The sequence below is a fragment of the Ascaphus truei genome, chromosome 3, assembly GCF_040206685.1.
Source record: "Ascaphus truei isolate aAscTru1 chromosome 3, aAscTru1.hap1, whole genome shotgun sequence".
Taxonomy (NCBI): Eukaryota; Metazoa; Chordata; class Amphibia; order Anura; family Ascaphidae; genus Ascaphus; species Ascaphus truei.
Genome location: NC_134485.1, coordinates 215,887,787 through 215,910,057, shown reverse-complemented (window position 1 = coordinate 215,910,057; position 22,271 = coordinate 215,887,787). Strand labels below are relative to the sequence as shown.

At 41.6% G+C, this 22,271-nt stretch overlaps 1 protein-coding gene across 5 annotated transcripts in view; it reads right to left on the bottom strand.

Annotated features, from left to right (window-relative positions):
- Positions 1 to 21,514, bottom strand: part of CBLB (Cbl proto-oncogene B) — a 132,246-nt gene extending 110,732 nt beyond the window's left edge. The window contains exon 1 of one of the 5 annotated variants that reach the window (XR_012799856.1): positions 21,157 to 21,514. Coding sequence is in view for 2 of the 5 variants with exons in the window: in XM_075590093.1 (XP_075446208.1) it covers positions 21,157 to 21,348 (192 nt within the window). In the remaining 3 variants the exon portion in view is untranslated. Of the gene's footprint in view, positions 1 to 12,767; positions 12,908 to 21,156 lie in introns of those variants that run through there. The other 4 variants (XM_075590093.1, XM_075590092.1, XM_075590095.1 and 1 more) reach the window with 4 other exon arrangements.
- Between the last annotated feature and the right edge of the window lie 757 nt (positions 21,515 to 22,271).

Genomic DNA, 22,271 nt, shown 5'->3' with positions numbered 1-22,271 from the left:
ATTTTGCAAAGGCTTTTGATACTGTTGATCATGTTATCTTGCTAAACAAACTCCAGTGCTCTGGAATAGGGAAGTATGCTTTAAAAAAGGTTTCATTCCTACCTATCAGGTAGATCCCACATGTGTCTCAGGCTCTAACGCCAACCCCTTGGATATCACCTGTGGTGTGCCACAAGGCTCTGTTCTTGGGCCCCTACTCTTGTCAGTCTTCATCAATGATCTTCCTACAGCTTGTAAGGGAGCTTCAATGCACATGCATGCAGATGACACAATCTTATATGCACACAGCCATAGCCTCTCCGACCTTGGATATGTACGTCAATCTAATCTCAATCTATTTTTGAGACTTGAAAATTGGATTTCCAAAAACAAACGGATTTTTAACACGGATAAGACCAACAATGGTATCATACGGATAAGACCAACAAGGCTAAATTTCTAACGGTTACTATGAATGAGCCGCAGATTCGAACCAACTGTAATACTATCCTAGCCCCTGTTACTAGTTTCAAATATTTGGGCATATTGTTTGACTCCCATTTAACAATTGGGTTGAACATGGATACCTTGATATCCAAAACCTATGCCAAACTAGGTGTACTATATAGGAACAAATCCTAAGTCTGCTGGTCAGAAAATGTATCACACAGTAGATGCTGATGCCAATTAAATCGACTATGGGGACATAGTATATGGCACGGCAACCCCAATACACCATGGCAAACTTGATACCCTCTACAACTCACTATGCTGCTTTGTCCTCTAATGCAGCGGTGCGCAAACTGGGGGGGGGGGCAAGATTTAGGTGCGTGCGGGGAAACCTGGGAGCGGGCAGAGCTGTGCACGGCGGCCAGAAGCTCTGTGCTGAAGCTGCTTCTCTGCTCTGTGTCATGCAGAGGGGGCAGGGCATTGTTGTGGGGGCGGGGCTTTCCTTCCCTGCACACAGACATGCCCTCCTCCTGTGTTACCCGTCCCAGTTTTCAGCAGCATGGGGGACTGGAGCAGGCTTACAGTAGTACTTCCTCCCCCCAGGTGAAAGTCTGTGACTTATGATTGTGTGTTGTGTGTTGTGTGTGTGTTGTGTGCCTGTTATTGAGTGTTGTGATTGAGTGTTGTGATTGTGTATTTGTGTGTGGTTGTGATTGATTTTATTGTGTGTTGTGATTGAGTGTGTGTTGTGTGTGTTATGAGTGAGTATGTGTGTTGTGAGTGTGTGTGTTGTGATTGTGTGTGTGTGTTGGTTGTCATTGAGTGTGTGTTGTGATATTAGTGTGTGTTGTGATTGAGTATGTGTGCTGTGTCTGTGTTGTGATTGTGCGTATGTGTATGTGTGTTGTGATTAAATGCAGCGTTACGCAAACTAAGGGCGTACGGTCTCCAAAGCTTGGCGCTTCGGGAGACAAACACAATTGACTTTGAAGCGCGCTCAGCAGCAGTCAATACACAAACACACACAAAAATAGCCCCGATCCATGCCCCTCCACCCCCCTCTCGTGCTTGCAAAATTATGCAGGACATCCTGTGCTCATGCTTGGAGAGTTGGTGATGTCACCGCTCTCAGCAGCAGTGTGGACGCAGCTTAATTTTGCAAGCGCGAGCTGTTGAAATAAGTATTTAGACATATTTGTATTTACATTGTAAACTGTGTAATAAAGGTTTTTTATATTCATGTGATTGATTACATCAGGCAGGGGGGCCCCGAGAACTTTCATGGATGAAAAGGGGGACTCAGCATAAAAAGTTTGCTCACCCCTGCTCTGATGCAACTACAACAGTCATCACTGCAAAATGCTCAAAGGACTAGATTGGTCATCACTCCAGTCTAGGCGCAAATATCATCTCTCCTGTCTTGCCTTCAAATACTTTCTGGGCAAGCTACCCGTCTATCTGAACAAGCTCCTCACCCTTACAACATTCAGCACTTATCATCTGAGATCCGACTCAAAAAGATTGTTCATGGGCCCAAGGTTCAGCAAAGTAAATCTTACCGTGCACCACAAAACTGGAACAATCTACCGGAGAGACTCACTGCCGCCACCAGTCATAGTTCTTTCAAAACTAAAGCTGTCTCACATTTTAATCTGGTCTGTAACTGTTACATACGCCTATATAAATATATTATCTTTAACTGTGCATGCAATGACTTGTATATAATGTAGTGGTGTGCAAACTAGGGGGTTCACCCCCCAGGGGGGGCCAGGAAATTTGTCTGGGGGGGCGCGAGCGGCTGCAGAGGTCCCCCACTCCTCCCCAAGGCATTTAAATTAATGCCGGGGGATCGCGTGGGGACTCTGCAAACAAACACTAAAACTTACCGGGATTCAGATGCGTCTCCATGGCAACACGGCGTTAAATGACGCCACTGGGCCATGTGACGTGTCACCACCGTAAAATGCAACCATGTATTTGTCATCTGAACTTTCCCAGGACATACCTGTACTTGAAAACGAGAGGTAACTCAATGTATTACTTCCTGGTAAAACATTTTATAAATAAGCAATGACAGCCGCCGCTACCCTCCTCCTCCCTCCCCCCCCCCCCATTAATTCATCTTTAAAGGTCTGCAGAGACCCAGGAAGAGTGTTGACCCATCATAAACACAATATATTGTATTTTTTAAAGAAAAACTCTAGCTACATTAACCCCCGAAGCACCAGATTTATAATACATAATATTTCATATCACATCACACTATATGGCAAGTCACCAGAGATGGCCATTTCTTAAAGGGGCAAACCCTCCTAGTGACCCAATGTCCAGTGATGTGTTTAAGGGGTCTCATGTGCGTGATATGATACATTGTTTACCCTAATCTGATGCTCCTCTGGGGCGTTCACGTGATTGCGGCATCACTAATGACGTGGAGAACGCGATCTTCCCTACAAAAATGAGCACACACTATGAGACGTAACTACTAGTCGTGGGGCTTCTGGAGTGTCTGATCCCATGACGTAGTAGTTACAAAGAGCACCCAAAAGGGATCGAAATGGCAATACCTCCAAAGCCCAAAGTGAAATAAATCCAATGACATTTTTAAAAAGCAGCAAAACATGTGCAATCTTATTTGTTTAAAATTAGTTCTATATTAGATAATGACTTTTTCCCCTCATTTGTGCCATTTTAATGAGTTTTCAAACACCATGTCTATAGCAAGTTTTACCCCATCTCTCAAGCAACACAAGATCTATGCAACACTTTCCTGTTTGTGACCATTTTTTGTCATTATTCCCAGCAGTTTGAGCTGTAACTATACATAATGTTACCTTAGTAACCTCAGGATACATTGTAGCTGCTGAGTTACACTGACTGAAGGATTGATTGAAACTGAAAGGTGGCCATTAGGTTAGGCACACAATCAGGATTTTGACAGATTTATAACAGGAGCACCAAACCATTGCCAGCTTGGGTAAGAATGTAGAATTATACTTTACATGGTCACATGCTTTACATTTAGAAATAAAATTGAAATGGGAAAAGTAGTATTGCTGCTCTAAGGAATGTGAGTGCTTTAAAAAAAAAAAGTTCCCACGCTTTATGTGCTTTTTAATGCATTAAGCTTTTTGGGGTTACTATAGCAACCATTATGAAAAGCACAGCAGTTCCACTTTCGAAATAGGCCGTCATATTGGGTGCTCAGGTGAGCAGGATCTGGGCCAATCAATTGGCAGCTTAGATAAATTACACCGACTTAAAAAAAGTATAGACCTGCACTGTTGTCCCTTTTAGAACAAAAAGATAAGAGAATATAGGACCCTCTCAGGGCGAGATGGGCAGCAAAATTATTGGAGATAAGGGAAAAAAAGGCAGCAGTGTTAAATTATTTACCAAGAAGTCAATTGCAAAAATATTGCAACAGAAGGAAGCCACAACCTCTATAGTGCATACTGTAGGTGGCTTGAAAACGGTAAATAAAGCACCTAACCTTGATGGCATGCAACCAGCGGTTCTTAAAGGAGTGAGGTTCAGTCATAACCAAATTATATTTAATATTCAAAGATTCCATTTCCAACAGGCTCAGTACCACAAGACTGACAAAGCAGATGGAGTGTCTATATTTAAAAAGGGAGCTAGATCACAAAAGGGCAATTACAGACCTGTAAGCCTATCAAAAGTGGGGAAACTTCTTGAAGGTTTAGTTTAGTACAGGATAATATTCAGGAATAACCTTATGGAAAACAAAATCATTAGTAATAGTCAGCATGGATTTATGAAGAATAGGTTGAGACAAACTAACCGTATTAGTTTCTTTGAGGAGGCAAGTAGGAATTTAGACAAGGGTAATGAAGTTGATGTGGTCTACGTAGATTTTGCAAAGTTTTTTGATACGGTTCCACACGAGAGGTTAGTGTATAAAATAAAGGAAAGTGGTCTCTGTAAAAACATTTGCACATGGATTGAAAACGAATTGAAGGATAGACAGTTGTCAAATGGAATGTTTTCAAGTTGGACTAAAGTCGTGAGTGGAGTACCTCAAGGATCAGTACTAGGACCCCTGCTTTTCAAGTTGTTTATTAATGACCTCGAGGATGGCCAAATGAATAAAGGAGATAGAAAAATATGACTGAGGACCGGTTAGCTAAATTCAAAAAAAAAAAATTTACATTAGAAAAGGTGGTGTGTAAGCGGGAAAATGGTAACTATATGTAAATATAGTCAGGGTCAATACAAGAAGTCATCCCTTCAGGATGGATAAAAGGAGATTTCACAAGCAACAAAGGAAAGGGATCTTTACAGTAAGGCCAATTAAAATGTGGAATTCATTACCCATGGAGACTGATGACAGATACAATAGATATCTTTAAAAAAGGCTGGACATCTTTTTAGAAGGGAAAGGTATGCAGGGATATAAAGTAAACATTGAACAAATATTAATCCAAGGAAAAATCTGATTGCCATTATTTGGAGTCTGGAAGGAATTTATTTTCCCCTTATGAGAGAGACATCATTGGATAATGTTTCACTGGGTTTTTTTTTTTTTTTAATTGTCCACCAGGATAAAATTACTGTAAATACAAATATAGGATCGGTCATCTAAATTTAAAATAGGTTAAACTTTATGAACATGTATTTTATCTTTCTATACAATGTAACTAATGAATATAGCATGACAGCAAAAAATCCCTGAAGGGACACATTTAACCAATTTGTCAGAATTACAATCCATATCACAGGCAATTTATGAATTTAAACTATAATTTTATAGAATATGAAATGCACAATACAGTCTTTCCAGAAGATCAGATACCTAGGCCTATTTAGAAAAATAAAACTAACAGGCTTATTCAAAAATGAAATGTATGTTACTTAAAAAGGTACACTTTCCGTGTGAGCTTAGACATACATTCTGTTTTGTTATTATTCCACATTCTTTTATTGTCACTGACCTTAAACTTTTAACCGCCCTATGGTCCACGTTATATCTTGAACATGCATACTGACAGCAACACAATGTATTCCTGCTCAACTGGTGTATTATTCAACATATTGGTTTGATTCATCGTATACAGACAATTTGCACTAGAACAAAGTGGTGTGTGTATATACACGCGCACGCAATAATGGATATCAAATATCGCATTTCCTGATAAAAGGCACGTGACAAAAAAAATAAAAGAAAAATGGATGATCTTGGCTATGAGAATGAACTGTAGATCACACACAAGAAAAAGGAAAAAAATGTTTATAGCAGCAGTGGAATGCTTAAGAGCCAGTTGTTTGTTAACCGGTGGGTTAGTGTGTGTTAGCATCTGCGGCAGAGTGTCACCTCCTCCTGTCACAGCCTCCTGGAGCGCTCTGACTCACTCCCATTGCCAGCCCTCACGCACTAAGGGGTGCGGCTGTGACTGACCCATCAGGCACGGTCACAATGCCGACAATGCCGCTTTGCGGTCACACTATGAAAGCATGCAGCTCAGCGCCAGTCCTGGTGGTAACAAACAGGTTTATTATATAAAAATACTTCAGTCTGGTGATGAAGTGAAGAAAACAAAAATCGCAAATCTTTTTAGGTCTATTCTAGGGGATACATCTACAAAACATCATAGGGACCCAGGAGCGGAGTGCGAGAGCAAATACAGGTTCAATACCAAACTTTATCTGTAAGAAGCTAAGCATTTCAAACAATAAGTCTAGGTTTTGAACAATTGCTAAAACACAGCGCTGAGGCAACCCAGTATGTTTTCTGTGCAGTGATTTTGGAAAACGTTGTACTGGGCCACACAAGCCGAAGTGTAAGTGTCGTCAAGGTAATGTGGGGTTTTTAAAAAGCAAAATGTAAACACTGCTGTAGCATATAAAAACAGTCAACTAATGGAAGCAATACTTTGAATATGGAAGACGGAGGCTAGTGCATACATAGAATTCTACACCGGTTGCATGTGGAAGTTGAGGAGACATTACATTATCATAATGTAGAAGGCCATTTTAACCTTGAATTTTTAAACGAGGATCTAGCCTAAGATTTGTTTCATTATTCATTCCCATTATGTTATCTGTAATGGTCACACGACCAGTCATTTGTTAAAATGATATATCTAAAATAAAAATTATAGGAGATATCAATGACCTTACCCAGAATTCACAGTAGTATGTGATATAATGTGTGAGTTTCTGCACCAATGTAACAGTATCACTCATCACAAATGATATATAGAATTTGTTCAAGTTTAATGATGTTTGGCCAATGACGAACCACTTAGTGTAAATCCGGACAGACAGTAGAATTACCGGCCTGTCCAGTTGAAAACCGGACACCTGGCAACCCTACTGCTGTCAGATGCATTGTAAAGAACCTCAACCCTCTCTAATAGCGTCTGAGATCAGATACAGTGTAAAATCTTCTGTATTTGGCACAATTTTTAAATGACCTGAAAATTGCAGGGAACCCTTTAGGGATGTCCGAGGAATCTCGGTTGAATAACACTGAACAAACCTGTATTTATATACACCACAGCAGGAGTGCTAAACTCCAGTCCTCAACGGCCACCAGCTTGTCGGGTTAATGATATCCCTGCTTCAACACAGGTGGCTCAAAGTGACAGCCACGTGTGCTGAAGCAGGGATATCCTTAAAACTTGATCTGTTGATGGCCCTTGAGGTTGAGCACCCCTGCCATACAATCAACGCAACACTGGGAAAAGTTCTCGCACCAAACAATAAATTAGCAACACCGACCACCCCACACCGGAGTGCACCGGAACAGAAACAGCAGAGAGGGGCAACTTCAACAACCTTAAGGACAGACAGCAAACCCAAAACAGCTCAATAAGTGAAATATTCATGTGAAGTACAGGTGCAATAAATGACAAAACATACAAATAAAACAATTTTATAGTGTATAAACAAAGCGAGCGTCTAATAAAATAAGTATAATAACTGCTCTAACAAGTGAGAAACATCAAAATAAAAGTATTGCATATGAAATACTGTAATAAAAACCATAAGTAATCAAACGTGCTACTTGTATGAAAACAAGAGCATGCAGAAGGGAGAAAGTAAACACGGACATGATACTGTGTAAGCAGACCATGAACACTACATGGAGCAGAGGTTAGGAGGTTAATTGGCAAAGCAGGTCAAGTTACAGTACTATAGTCTCTTGCAGGAACATAGTGTTCCTCTAAAGCAAAGATAAGCAATATAAAGAAACAAACACAAATAAGTATGTGTGTGGGGTGGGGGCGCAGGAGACAGTAACAAAATACATGGCTACAAAAAAAAAAAAAAAAAAAAGAAGTTATAAAAGACTAAAACACCAATTACAAAAGTGAAATGAAACATTAAGCATAGCGTACAATGATAGTAGAGACAACATACAAATCGTAATCTTGCAAGTACAAACACGTCAATATTCTGTTTAAATACAATGTAAAATTCTAAACAATTACAAAAGGATTGCATGTTTACCAGAAGTTTATCCTGTCGTAGTACAAAAACAAAAAACATTTTCCTAACTTCAAGACATGGGCTTCTCAACTAATGTATTTATAATTCAAAACATATGCAATGTTTAAATAACTCTAGAAGTTTAAAAAAAAAAAATGTTTTTGGTGATGCAAATAAAAAAGGAAAGAAGAACAAGTATCTAAACACATCTTCAGAAAGTAGGCGATGATAAAAAAAAGGTGTTAGACAAGAATTCGAGAAAGAATCCACTTCTGTTGGTGCGTGGGCTGGAGACAGAAAAAGAAGAAAATACCAGAAAGTGTAGCCTTGAAAAGTTATGCACCAGAAACTTTACCCAGCACAAATTAGCTCGATCACCTACAATGATGACAAAAAAAGAACTTTGGGATACCAACGGAACAGTGTGGAAAATAACTACTTTTATAAATATATTGTTAAAAAGTGCAGAAATGAGGAAATGAATATTTCCATATTGTATAAAGTGTGCAAGCAAATTAAAGCAGCAACTCTTTAGCACTGTTGAATGGGAGGTACCTCCAGAAGTAGGACTGCTCTAGTCATACACTGGGAGATAAAGTGCTCTTTTCTCAGGAACACGATCAATTAAAATGACCACAGCCAACTTCCTGCCGGTGTGTCACCATTTGATGTTTCAATGAGGCACATTATCTGTAGTGCAGGAGATACTCCCCAGTTAGAGTTCCTGGGCCATGTACCAAGAGAGGGTTCCAATTCTAATCAGAAATGTATATTTCTGTCAAATTGGACTACTGATGCAAGAGTGGAAGATTATATTGTGCTTTCATCTTGCATCCATTTAGAAATCCTGAGCAATCTTTGATAGATACACACACTAATTAAATATGAGTGAATTACAGAAGGATCTTTAAAAAAAATAAAAAATATATATAATCACCGCGTTTCTCCATTTAAGGAGCATGCCGCTGGCGAAGGGATTGGCCATATTTTATATTGCAGACATTACAATTTACACTGCTAAATTGCCCACCAAGCTCACCCTCTTTTGAAATTCTAGTTGGCAAAATCTGCCTCCCCTTTTCTAAGCCCATCTTGCTTGCTGGCATCTACCGCCCCCCTCAAGCCCCTCTACAATCCCTGACTGATATCACCCAATTTCTTGGCTCCATTTCCTCTCTGATTGAGAAGAGTGAGCTGCTAGTTCTTGGGGATTTCAACTTCAATTGGCTTGACCCTAAAAACCACAAAATCCAGATACAACTCAAGTCACTTAACCTATCGTAACTCATTTCCCAACCCACACGGATAAACCTGAAATCGCATAACCATTCCTTGCTAGACTGGATTCTCTCCTCAAACCCCAGCAGAATCCAATCCTCTGGCATCCTTCCTGATATTTTCATTGACCATGCAATAGTGTACTGTGTAAGGAAAATTAAACCGCCCCATTCAAGCCCTAAAGTTCTCCTCACTAGAACATTTAAAAACTTTAACCCACAACAGTTTCTGGATGACCTTACCAACTGCCCATGGCACAGAATAGATTTAATTCCCGACCCTGATTCTGTGCTCGACTATTTCCAATCTGAGTTCTTAAAACTCTGCGATACCCATGCTCCACTACGCAAAATAAGGGTACGGGGGGGCCCACCTTCCATGGGTTACACCTGACCTTATAGCACTCTACCAGTTCAGGGATGCCTTGTGGAAAAGCTACAAAGTAACTGGCACTACCAAGGATCTCAATCACTACAGATGCATGAGGAACATGTGCACAAGGCAAACAAGGCATGCAAAAGCACAATATTACTCTGACAATCTGCACCAAAATACATCAAACCCAGCTAACTTCTGGAAGGTTATCAACAATATATTCCAGCCTCCTAACCATCAACAACCAAGTAATATCACTAAGGGGGATATTACTCTGACAAACCCCACTGACATTGCAAATGCATTCAATGATTACTTTGTGGGGTGTGCCACTAACTTATTAGCGAAACGCAGCCCAAACCACAAACCTGAATCTCATCCTGGGAGTACCCCTATAGTCCCACCCCCTCCCAACACTGCCCACAATTTTCAATTTGGCCCAGTATCTGAAGAGGAGATTATACAAGCGCTCCTCAAACTAAAACTAAGCAGTCAATGTGGACCCGACTTACTACAATCTAGGTTCCTACGACTTGGTGCCCCAGCCATTGCCAAACCAATTGCGTCCATAGTCAACTCTATCCTGTCTGCAGGCCATATCCCTAAGACCTGGAAAACTGCCAGAGTTGTCCCAATCTTCAAAAGTGGGGACAAAAACACTGTCTCAAACTCACTTCTCCCAATTCTATCCTAAGTCATGGAAAAATGTGTCCACTCCCAACTAAGCGATTTCTATACCAAACAAAATTTCCCTAGCCAATTCCAATCTGGGTTTCGTCCCAAACACTCCACCGTAACTACCCTGCTAAAAGTTTGCAATGAAATCCAGTGTGGAATGGAACGGGGACAACTCACTGGTGCAGTATTCCTAGATTTTGCAAAGGCTTTTGACACAGTTGATCATGCTATCCTGCTTAAACTCCAGAGCTCTGGAATAGGGAAGCATGCTTTAAACTGGTTTCAGTACTACCTATCAGGAAGATCCCAACATGTGTCCATCTCAGGCTCTAACTCCAACCCCCTGGATATCACCTGTGGTGTCCCGCAAGGCTCTGTTCTGGGGCCCCTACTCTTCTCAGTGTTCATTAATGATCTTCCCACAGCTTGTAAGGAAGCCTCAATACACATGTATGCAGATGACACAATCCTGTATGCACACAGCCATAGCCTCTCTGACCTTCAACACATACTTCAGTCTGACTTTTTGAGACTCGAAAACTGGATTTCTCAAAACAAACTGTTTGTAAACACTGACAATACTGTAACAATGGTATTTGGGACCAAGACTAAATTTTTAAAGCTTCCAGTGACTGAGCTCCTGATTAGAACCAATGCTAACACCACCCTAACACCTGTCACTAGTTTTAAATACCTGGGCTTATGGTTTGACTCCCACTTAACATTCGAGGATGCACATTGATACCCTGACAACCAAGACCTACGCCAAACTAGGGGTACTTTACAGGAACAAATCCTCCCTAAGTCTCCTGGTCAGAAAGCGTATCGCACAGCAGATGCTAATGCCAATTATTGACTATGGAGACATAGTATATGGCTCGGCACCTCAAACCCACCTTAGCAAACTTGACACCCTCTACAATTCAATTTGTCGTTTTGTTCTCCAATGCAACTACAACACACATCACTGCGAAATGCTCAAAGAACTAGATTGGTCAACACTAGAGTCTAGGCGCAAAGTTCACCTTTCCTGTCTTGCCTTTAAATTCTTCATGGGCAAGCTACCCAGCTACCTGAACAAGCTCCTCACCCCTACCACTTGCAGAACTTATCACCTGAGATCAGACTCCAAAAGACTGTTCATGATCCCAAGGCTCAACAAAGTATCCGGACGTTCCTCCTTCTCCTACCGTGCACCCCTAAACTGGAACAACCTACCAGAGACTCTCACATCCACCACCAGTTTAAGTTCTTTCAAATCTAAGGCTGTCTCACATTTTAACCTGGTCTATAACTGTTTCATACGCTCATAATATATATTTTCTTTAACTGTGCACGCAATGTCTTGTATATAATGTATACTCTGTTCATTTATGTAACTGTAACCATGTATTATTTGTTTTACTCTGTGCCCAGGACATACTTGAAAACGAGAGGTAACTCTCAATGTATTACTTACTGGTAAAATATTTTATAAATAAATAAATAAAATAAATACAAATGTGAAACAGAAAGTGAATCCCTGCGCTTCTCCCTTTGGGATAGCAATAAATTGTGAATAAATATATATGGTGTAAAAATCTAAGATAAAGGAGACTTTTGGTTACATCCTTTGATCAAATAATGCAGAGCCTGCTAACCACATCAAGGTAAGTCTCTATAGCAGCTCCCTACGCTAAATGCATACTAATGTTATGTGAAATAAACCCAGAAGGGGTTAATATATCCAAGCATATGCTTATATAACCTAGTACAGTTAAAAACTTGCAGATACCAGTGAGGATACTTACATGTCTGCAAGTAAAGTGAATAGTGAAAATACAGAGACCTTGCTGGGAGATTACATACCTTGAAAAAGGAGGGACTGGCCTCCCACAAGCTGCTCAATAAGCAGCAGTTGCAGGTGATTTGGCCAATTACATTAATAACACCCTAATAGTGGTGCCCTCTAGGAGCGTGATGCAAAGGATTTAATTCGGCCCAACAGAAAATGTAAAACAAATATATAATCACCGTGCTTCTCCATGTAAGGAGCATGCCGCTGGCAAAGGGATTGGCCAAACAAATGTGAAAAACAGTTAGTATGCATTTAGCGTAGGGACCTGCTATTGAGACTTACCTTGACGTGGTTAGCAGGCTCGGCATTATTTGATCAAAGGATGTAATCAAACGTCTCCTTTATCTTATAGATTTTTACACCATATATATTTATTCCCCATTTATTGCTATCCCAAAGGGAGAAGCGCAGGGATTCACTTTCTGTTTTTCTTTAAAAAATAGTCTGCAATCAATCATACTGGTGGAACATTTGGTTGTGGCCGTTTCACCGCGACAAAGTCACCGCCGACGTTTGACTGCAGACAGACACTGCACCGCAGCCGATTCGCTGCTGGAATCCTCGCCGCAAGCCGCTTCTATGGAAAGTTTTATTACGGTTTAGGGTAGGGGGTTAATTTAAGAGGCTATAGTGCTTAGGGTAGGGGGTTTTAGGGTAAGGACATGGGGTGGTGGTGTGTGTGTGTGGGGGGGCGGGGGGGTGTTTAGGCACTTACCTTAGCCGAGAAGTGGCTGGCGTCGGCGGCAGGTTCCTGGACCGCATACAGGACGCCAACTACAAGGACAGCTTTCTCATCATGAAATTAATTCTGCAGGACCAGACAATTTTAACGTGCATGTTGACTGGCTGAGGTTCAGTTCATGTGCACTGAAGCTTAGGTTGCTTGTACTATACATGTTCTGACAAACAGCAAAATGTTGACTCACACGACAGATCAAAAACTGTCCAACCCCATGAGAACAGAGCTGTTAAAAGAGCAGAGTCCCTATCCACACAGCTCCTGTAATCACGCAACTGTAAACTGTTCAACAGAACCCGACAGTTTTATCTCCGTTACAAACCTGCTTACTCCTGGTTATCAGGGTCTACAACTGGCAGATTACAATTTTCAGAAAATCGCAGTAGAAGCAACATTTTACCCAAGTAATGTTTGCAAGTAACACTATCCAAATACCCACACAATGTTGCACTGTTTTATTTACATTAGCACAACTGCTGCCACACAGAAAGGTGATAAACTACTCATTATTAAAAACTACTGGTAACCAAGGATTTTAAAGTGTTAAATAAAATAATTGCGGGGAAAGGGGTGAAATGCCAGGTGCGTTTCAGAGCCAAGTCAGTTTTTTTTTATTGTACAAAACAGGTTCTTACCATGTAAAATTAATACTGTCCAAGTTCTATGCAACTGTAAACAGGATGCACTCAAGCAAAAGGTCAAAAGAAAGGAAAAAAAAAAGTTTGTTTTGCTTATGATTCTGTCTGCGTCTGCAATAATCAGGAAGACCTACAAGAAATAACTTGCTTGATATGGCATGCTGCACTGTTTTCACTTTTCTCCTAAAACAGTCTCTGCTTATCTCCTCCTTAAATCCCTCTCCTGGCTTCCCATCAAATTTCGGATCACCTACAAAAGTTCTCCTCCTTTCCTTTAAGCCTTTCCACTCATGTACTCCTTAATACATATCAGCTTTGATCTCGCATTATAGTCCTGCCCATTTCCGGCGCTCTATCCATACCGTCTCCTTTCCTCCTTCCACCTCTACTGATCTCGCCTTAAGTCTTCTCCCTCCCCCCCTCCCTATCCTTTGCCTGTGGAACTCCATCAGTCTCTGTATACAGCCACTCATCCCAGTTTTGCAGCCAGGCCTGTCGAGCATATGGCCCTACTGGAGGAGTCTTGACGTCGGGAATACAGACCTCCCACCCGGTACACCCCACCCCCTCTCAACCTCCTGATCACACCTTCACTATAACTTGACCAGCGTATAAAAATTAAGGATTTAAAAAAAAATCAATTCCTTCTAACTAGGGAACATATAAACATATATAATTCTTCATAATATAGTACGTTTAGAGATAAAGGAGTAAGCAACCCGGATAAAAACCATACATCACATTTTATCATTTCTAATAGAATAGTCAAAAACTGTTAGCATTGATTCTCGAGCAATAACTGATCTTGTCCTTCAATAGAACACAATGTCCTTTATGTCTGTGATCTGAGTACCAGATTGGTGTGCAGCCCCCCGCAAAAAATAATCCTGTAAGACTCTTTGGGCCGAAACCCACCTCGCCCACCTCACCAAGCACTTGAGCCCTCAGTCCACTCTATCACTAGCTCCATATAAATATCCACTTTAACAGACCAATGGCCCAGTATTGGGCTTTTGGCCTCGATTCACAGATAAAGCTATCCCAACAATAGAATATCAGGGGTATAAAAGAAAATGGGGAGAAACCACAAACCGCCATGGATCGCCAATCAGAGACAACTGTGGACTCATACTGGATCTTCCAGAAATCGTGGACTCAAATATGCAGCCGAATCTGTCTCTTTTCTCTCTAGGCCATCGCCCCCTCGGCCTATCGTTCATCCTCTGTATTATCGCCTTGAGATCCTTGCTGCCGACCCGATTTATCCTTGGGGTCCAGACCTAGCGCTGACAGAAAGGATGCGGATTCCTCAGGATAACGAAGCTATCCCTTCATGATTAACAATAAGACATAACAGGAAGGCCCATTGATAGCGAATCCCCTTTTCCTGGGGTATCGCTGTCACCGCTCGCAATCCTCTTCGTCTTTCTAATGTCAGCCTGGACAGATCCTGGAAAATCTGAATTGTCATTTTCAAAATCAATTGAGCCTCTATTTCTGCAAACCTTTATGATCTTATCCTTAGTCGCATATTGATGAAGCCTCAGTACCACATCTCTACTTCTTTTGGGGTCATCAAATCTTGGACCCAGCGCTCTGTCCATCAACAAATCGTTATCTAGTAGTTGAGGATCAATTGACAAGAAAAGCTCTCTTGAGATATGGCTGCACAATTCACTATGGTGTACAGAAAAAGTAGTGATCCCTAGCAGGGTTGTCATTAGCATAATAATAGTGACGCATTTTACAAGAGGTGGACTGGGGACTGGACCTACTGCAAACTCTTCTACACAAGGAAACAAACAGTGAGCTACTCTGACCACATTATGATCCCATGCTTGTTAGCTTGCACACTTAACCCCCCCCCCCCCACCTTTACACCTTATTTTACTGCAGCCTCTCCAAAAACTGACTGCACACAACTGTCTTCCCCTCCCCCCCCCCCCCCCACACACACACCCACCCTCAAGCCTCTGCAAACCCTGGATAGGCCCTAGCATTGCAATGCAGCAAAAACATTTTAACAAGGAAAATGCACATCCCTACTGTTTAGTCTGCACTCACTCACAACAGCTTCATGCAACATTACTTACTTCTGTAATGTTGAACCTGGTATGTACCTCAACTTTGTTCTCGTGTGGCCTCATGGAAATGTTGCCCTCTCTATTCACTACAAACTCCTCCCTCCTGGCCCACACCCAACACCACCATACACCCTGGATTACTCAAAAGCCTTGCACTAATCTACTAAATGTTGGTGGAGAACTATGAAAAACCAGCACACCAAGCACCGCTCACTCGAATGGCAAACATCACAAATTTACAACTTGCAAACAACTACTCAAATTTCTACTCATACTATTGCTCTCTTTAGCAGGTGATATTGAACTTAACCCAGGACCTCCCTTTTCAAGTCTGTCCCATACCCCTGAGAATATCCCTTCAAATTCCAAAAAGCTCTGTCGCCCATATAAATATCCGGAGCCTGCTGCTCAAACTGGATGAACTAAGGGCATGGTGCCTTATGCATAAACCCAAAGCCATCGTGTCACAGAAACATGGCTAACCCCAAAAACCATTGATGCAAATATTGCATTCAAGGAAACTCAATTTCTAGGAGCGATAGGTCAAAGAGAGGAGGGGTGTTATTTTATATTACAGACACCTTACAATTTACACTGTTAAAATGCCCCCCAAGCCTACCCTCTTTTGAAATCCTAGCTGGCAAAATCTGCCTCCCCTTTTCTAAGCCTATCTACTGCCCCTCTAAAACGCTGATACAGTCCCTGACTGATATCACAGTTTCCTGGCTCCATTAAAGATGCTTGAATTGCCTCAAATTATATTACAATACAATTATGATCCTTGTACAGAACTTCTAAATGTTCTCTGATCTGGCCCCCTGGGATGAGCCCTGATTTACACTGTAGTACACATTACTCACAGGGTTTGAGCAGCAATAAGCTTTTTTTATGCTACAAGTCACTGGTTATATATTCTGTAAGATTATTTAGAAGTCAAATTTGGATTTACATCGTTTGTAATCATGGCTATCAATCTTAATTAAGGTATACATTTTTATTGCACTTTAATACATCATCTAGGGAGATCATTACAATTTAATACAGGAGTTCCATCACTTTGTGTAGTAGTAATTGGAAGGGAAAAAAAAAAGTGAATAGTCCTGTTTGACTATATATTTACATTTGGGAGCGCCGATTAGGAACGTTTGTGTGTGTTCACATTTAGTAATGCCAAGTTTCCTGCCCTGGCAGGGGGGGGGGGGTGGGGGGTACAGAACTGAACCACTGTTACAATATACGGTGGAGGGGTTTAGAACAGATCAGCTTTACAAGAATTAGATCAATCTGGGTGGTTATTGCTTTTATAGTCATCTCTAAAATCAGCTACAACACTATACTGTAGTTAAATTATTTTTTCAAAGATATACAGTAACCCAGAGGTTCAACTCCAGTACGCAAGACCCAATGGGCCAGGTTTTAAAATATATCCCAGCCTCAGCACAGGTGGCTCAATCTTCGACAGCCACCTGTGCTGAAGCTGGGATATTCTGAAAACCTGACTGGGGGGGGGGTTGAACACTGGAGTTGAGAACCCCTGCAGTAACCCACTTGTAAGCACAGGACAGCACCTTTCGGGACAGTCTTCCATCTGATATTTTGGAGTAATGTATTTGTACCAAAGTTTCAAAAACTAAAAATAAAGTTGCGCGGTGAAGATGCAACACATTATTAATTTCACAAATGTACTGTAGCACAAAAGAAAATCCTATAAGTACACGAGAGCCATATACAGAAAACTAATAAATGTGAATGGCTGTTCCTAGGAAGAAAATGAGAATTGTAGTATTAATAGGGCCACTTTCCTTCTTCCCAGCCCAACTGCAGAACATCAGATAGCCAGAACAGTGGTTGAATTAGAGAAAAGGATGGAGGAGAATCTGGCAGGCACAGAAAAACCCAGCTGGGGCCTGTCAAATAGATTTCCAGTTGTTTATTTTTAGTGCAGCAAAGAGATCCCTAACTTTGAAGATAGGGAGAATGTATCCAGTTATTCAAGTGTCTCTTGAGCTGTGTCCCCTCACAGGGAATCCCTACCTATAGGATTCAGTTCCTGATGGAAACGATCTGCTTATTAATACTCAAATTCAAAGTTTCTATAAAAGACTGGTTAGAAACTGAATATCTAAATACTACTAAAAAAATCTATATTTGCAATAATTAACCCCTTCAATTGTAAAGTCCAATTGTATAGCATTTTAAACAACTCAAAACATTTAACAATACACTGAAATTACATGTTTTGATTGCCTGTGGGACAACCTGTAAGTGTGACACTTTTAGGTAAACTGGAACCTTGGTTGATAAACACTCATCTTGAGCTATGAAGACAGCATGCAGCATGAATCTTCATTTTACATATTGCACAATTAAGCTCTTACAAAAATAAATTAGCAGCAATAATTGTAACGTTTTCCACGAGGGAGAAGATTTCTCTTTACACGTGTATGTCTTAAAAACAGATGTTACTATAATTTATAAAACGTTTTACCAGGAACTAATAAATACATTGAGAGTTACCTCGTTTTCAAGTACAGATTGCCCTGGGCATTGAATTATGTTGATAGATACATGGTTACATTAGGTGAAAAGGGTTATACATAATATAAAGACATTGCATGAAAAGTTAAAGATAAAATATGTTATAGATGTAACAGATTTTGAACCATACTGTAACATACCCTTCGAGTAGTCTCAAGTTATTTTTTGTTGTTGTAAGAAATGCATTAGATTTCTTTTCTCTCCTTCGTAAGCGCAGTTGTGGTAAATTTGAAGGTGGAAATAGATAACTACTGAAGTGTGACATCAAATGAAGGATTTATATAAAAGTTTATTGGACTTTCAGTTCAACTGGCAAAGGGAGGGGGGCAGTCTAAATGTAACCTTTCTTTTCTCATCTGAACGGCACACACTGTACTGTCAACTTCCGAAACAGTTTGCAATTACACAGAAATGTTGATGAGAAACTAGTTTTAGTGGCTCAAAAATGACCCACTTATAATGTAAAAATAAATGTAAAATGCCCTATAACTCACAGGAGCATCTCTGAATCACAGTCAAAGCCAATCTCATGTGAGATTTAGGAAGTAAGCAATTTACTCCAAAGATGTTGTTCGGGTCGTTATTGGCCATAAACTCCCACAAAGTTTTTGGCTGATAATGCACAAAAGGCTGCTTCAGAGTGCACTGAATTACTCCCATAGCACTACTCACCGAGATTAGGTCACTACTCTATATGCTGTGAGCCAGTCATCTAGGTGCTGGACAGTTCAACTAAACTCCAATGTGATTGCAGTCTTCTCTAAAGTGGAGAAGACCTCTTCACTGCATATTGAAGATGAGGACCAATCAGTAGTGTGCTAGTTCCCACATCAGACTATGGCTCAGTCCAAGATGGCTGAGGGTACTTATGATACTGCCTCATTACTTCTACAAAAAATAAAGTGTGCTTTTTTTGTTTTTTTAACCATATCATTTGAAGGAGTAGTTCACTGGTAAAAACACTGCCTTTTAACAGCTTTGATTAAGAAATATGTTTTTTCCTTAGGCACGTTTTAATTTAATGTTATGTGATCATTCAAAATAAATCCATCATTCAGTTTATAAATGGTATTTCAATGTTCACCAATATTTTCCCAAAAGTTGCAAATATCTACATTTTTAGCTTTAGTATTTGCATATGTTTATTTACTCCTAATAAACAAAATATGAAGAAATGATTAAATGAACACATGCAGCAAGTATAGCATGAAGTATTGCAGGAGTTGTTACCATACGTTAACTATATTTGGTAAATGTTATGCAAATGTTGGAGAGAAAAAAATTGATAGCCAAATTAATAAACGCATTCATGGCTATTGCCTTTCAACTACAATATTATTATGACCAACTGAATCAACAGACTTCTTAACATCTGAAACAGTTACTGTGTCTCAAGTATTGTCAAAAACTAAGAGTAACTCATTCAGTTCATTGAAATGCACCACTACCTACAAAAGAATAAAACAATATAGATGGTGGTTCCTACAGGTATGGATTTTTCCGAATCCTCAATTGCAAGTAACATCAGCTTGCGACCTAAAGTTTTGGTTAAGCCAAATGTCACTTTTCAGCAGCCAATACAAGAGACAGCCCAAGTTTGCTCACAACAGAAGTTGCCCTCACTGAACAGAAGCAGCTGGTTCTCAACCCCCTCATCAGGGCCCTCGTTTTAAGCTAATCACATATTCACATAGGAGAGTTATGAGCACATACTGTATGTGCACTCTGTCATTATCTGGCAGGGATATCCGGATGAGAGGGTTGAGAAACATTGAGCCAAAGGCTTCTTAACCCCACATGCTGTCGAGACCACATTTGGTCACCCCCTACATTGGCAAAGTTTTATATGAATTGTTCTATCTAACCCATTACTTTAACATGTTTACGTAGGGTGTATGACTCAGATGTTTTGGGGTTTTTTTCCCCAGGGTGGGATATACTGTAAACACTTGCTTTAGCTTTCCACATAAAAATCCATCTCCTCTTCTAGACAAGAGGAGTAATGCATGTTCAGGACAGTTTTCCAAGTGAAGTAAAACAAAAGTAGACTCAATGACATGACTGTTCTATAAAGACCCACAAAATAGCGAATGTCAACAGAAAAAAAAAAAAAGTACAGAGAGGAGAAATTTTTAAAAAAAAAAGTGTTCCTGTTGGTTAACACAATTTACACTGCACACTACTCTGAAGACTGTAGTCTCTTTGTAGTGTCTCTGAGATGAAGCATTAGTTAGTGTGTTGTTCTGTTCAGGATCAGAATAGTGCTACATGTTAATTTTAGGAAAGATGTTTCACCTTTAAATTGCAACTTTTAAACAAATGACCCAACCTGCTGTAAACAGTGTAGGTTGATTTCACAGAGTAAAAGAAGTTAGAGACCTCATACAGCCCCAACAAAACCCCAGATTGACACCCAATGTTGAACTCAGCGCAAAAGGGACCATACAACACGTGGACCCGTCACTAACCGATTACCCCATTCACTGGGATAGTCAACCCCATTAAATGATCAATCCAATGCAATTACCATCATCTAACCTTTAATATTTGAAGAATCCGGTCCACATGACTTATACACTAACAATATCTGTCTAAAAATAGTAAGTTACACAGCTCATGTTTCTCAACCATAGTTCAGTGTCACTGAAAGGGTCTTGCAGCCTCACCTCAGAAAAGGTTCCTCATGGGAGGTTAATTTATGAGATTTCATTACATTTATAGTAAAACACTTTTTAATTGTATTAAAAAAAATAAAAAAACATTTATGGCCACAATGTCATAAGTTGAACTACAATTTAATTTGGAGTTTGGCCATGTTGGAATTGACCCCCCAATACTGTTGGGATAACGTAGCAACCAGATCAGACAGTTTCCTAGATGGGGGAAGGGGTGAAAAAGATCAAAAACACAGTGACCTGCTTGTGATCTCTTATTTACTTTACTCACCAGATCTCTACTGACTTTGTCAACACCATTCCCCTCCCTCCTACATTAGCACCAACAGAAGTACTTTGCATGAACTGCTGTACCCATCTGAAGCACTACAGGGGTCTGGTTATCATCAGAGGATGCCCCCCGCCCCCAGCCCGGGTCCCCTCCTCTTACCACTTTGTCCATCAGTTTCCAGGTCTTCTCCACGGTCCTCCGGTCAGCCGCCGCTTGTTTCGGGGGTCCCACCGCGTCCTGGATGGCATCGATGAAGCCCAGGATCCGGCCCTTGCGGGGGTTGGCGCCCCGGGCCCCCGGGAGACGCCCGTTCAGGGCGCTGCTATTACTGCTGCTATTACTGCTGGCCATGACTCCGGAGGAGGGGAGGAGGAGGGCTGCACTGACAGCCACAGGGAGATCCTCTGCCAGGACACAAAGGACAACAAGCAGCAGCACCTACTGGATATCAACACACGGGTGCTCAGCCCCCCTCACTTCCCTGCCCACTGCTGCAAACTACCCTCCTCCTTCTCATCGGAGCCGCAGGCAGAGCTAGTGAGGTCACCGGAGGAGGGGAACAGCGGGGCTGGTCTACTCTGGTACAGCCTCTTAAAGAGACAGAGGCTGCCCGCTAGCTGGGTGTCAGCAGGGGGATGAAGGGGGAAAGGGGATGAAAGGGGGAAAGGGGAGGGGGGAAGGAGAGGGATGGAGGGGAGAAGGAGAGGGATGAAGCAGAGGGATGAAGGGGGAGAAGAAGAGGGATGAAGGAGGGAAGGAGAGGGGATGAAAGGGGGGGAAGGAGAGGGATGAAAGGGGGGGGGAAGGAGAGGGATGAAAGGGGGGGGGAAGGAGAGGGATGAAAGGGGGGGGGAAGGAGAGGGATGAAAGGGGGGGGAAGGAGAGGGATGAAAGGGGGGGGAAGGAGAGGGATGAAAGGGGGGGAAGGAGAGGGATGAAAGGGGGGGGAAGGAGAGGGATGAAAGGGGGGGGGGGGAAGGAGAGGGATGAAAGGGGGGGGGGAAGGAGAGGGATGAAAGGGGGGGGGGGGAAGGAGAGGGATGAAAGGGGGGGGGGGGAAGGAGAGGGATGAAAGGGGGGGGGGAAGGAGAGGGATGAAAGGGGGGGGGTGGGAAGGAGAGGGATGAAAGGGGGGGGAGGAGAGGGATGAAAGGGGGGGGGAGGAGAGGGATGAAAGGGGGGGGGAAGGAGAGGGATGAAAGGGGGGGGAGGAGAGGGATGAAAGGGGGGGGGAAGGAGAGGGATGAAAGGGGGGGAGAGGGATGAAAGGGGGG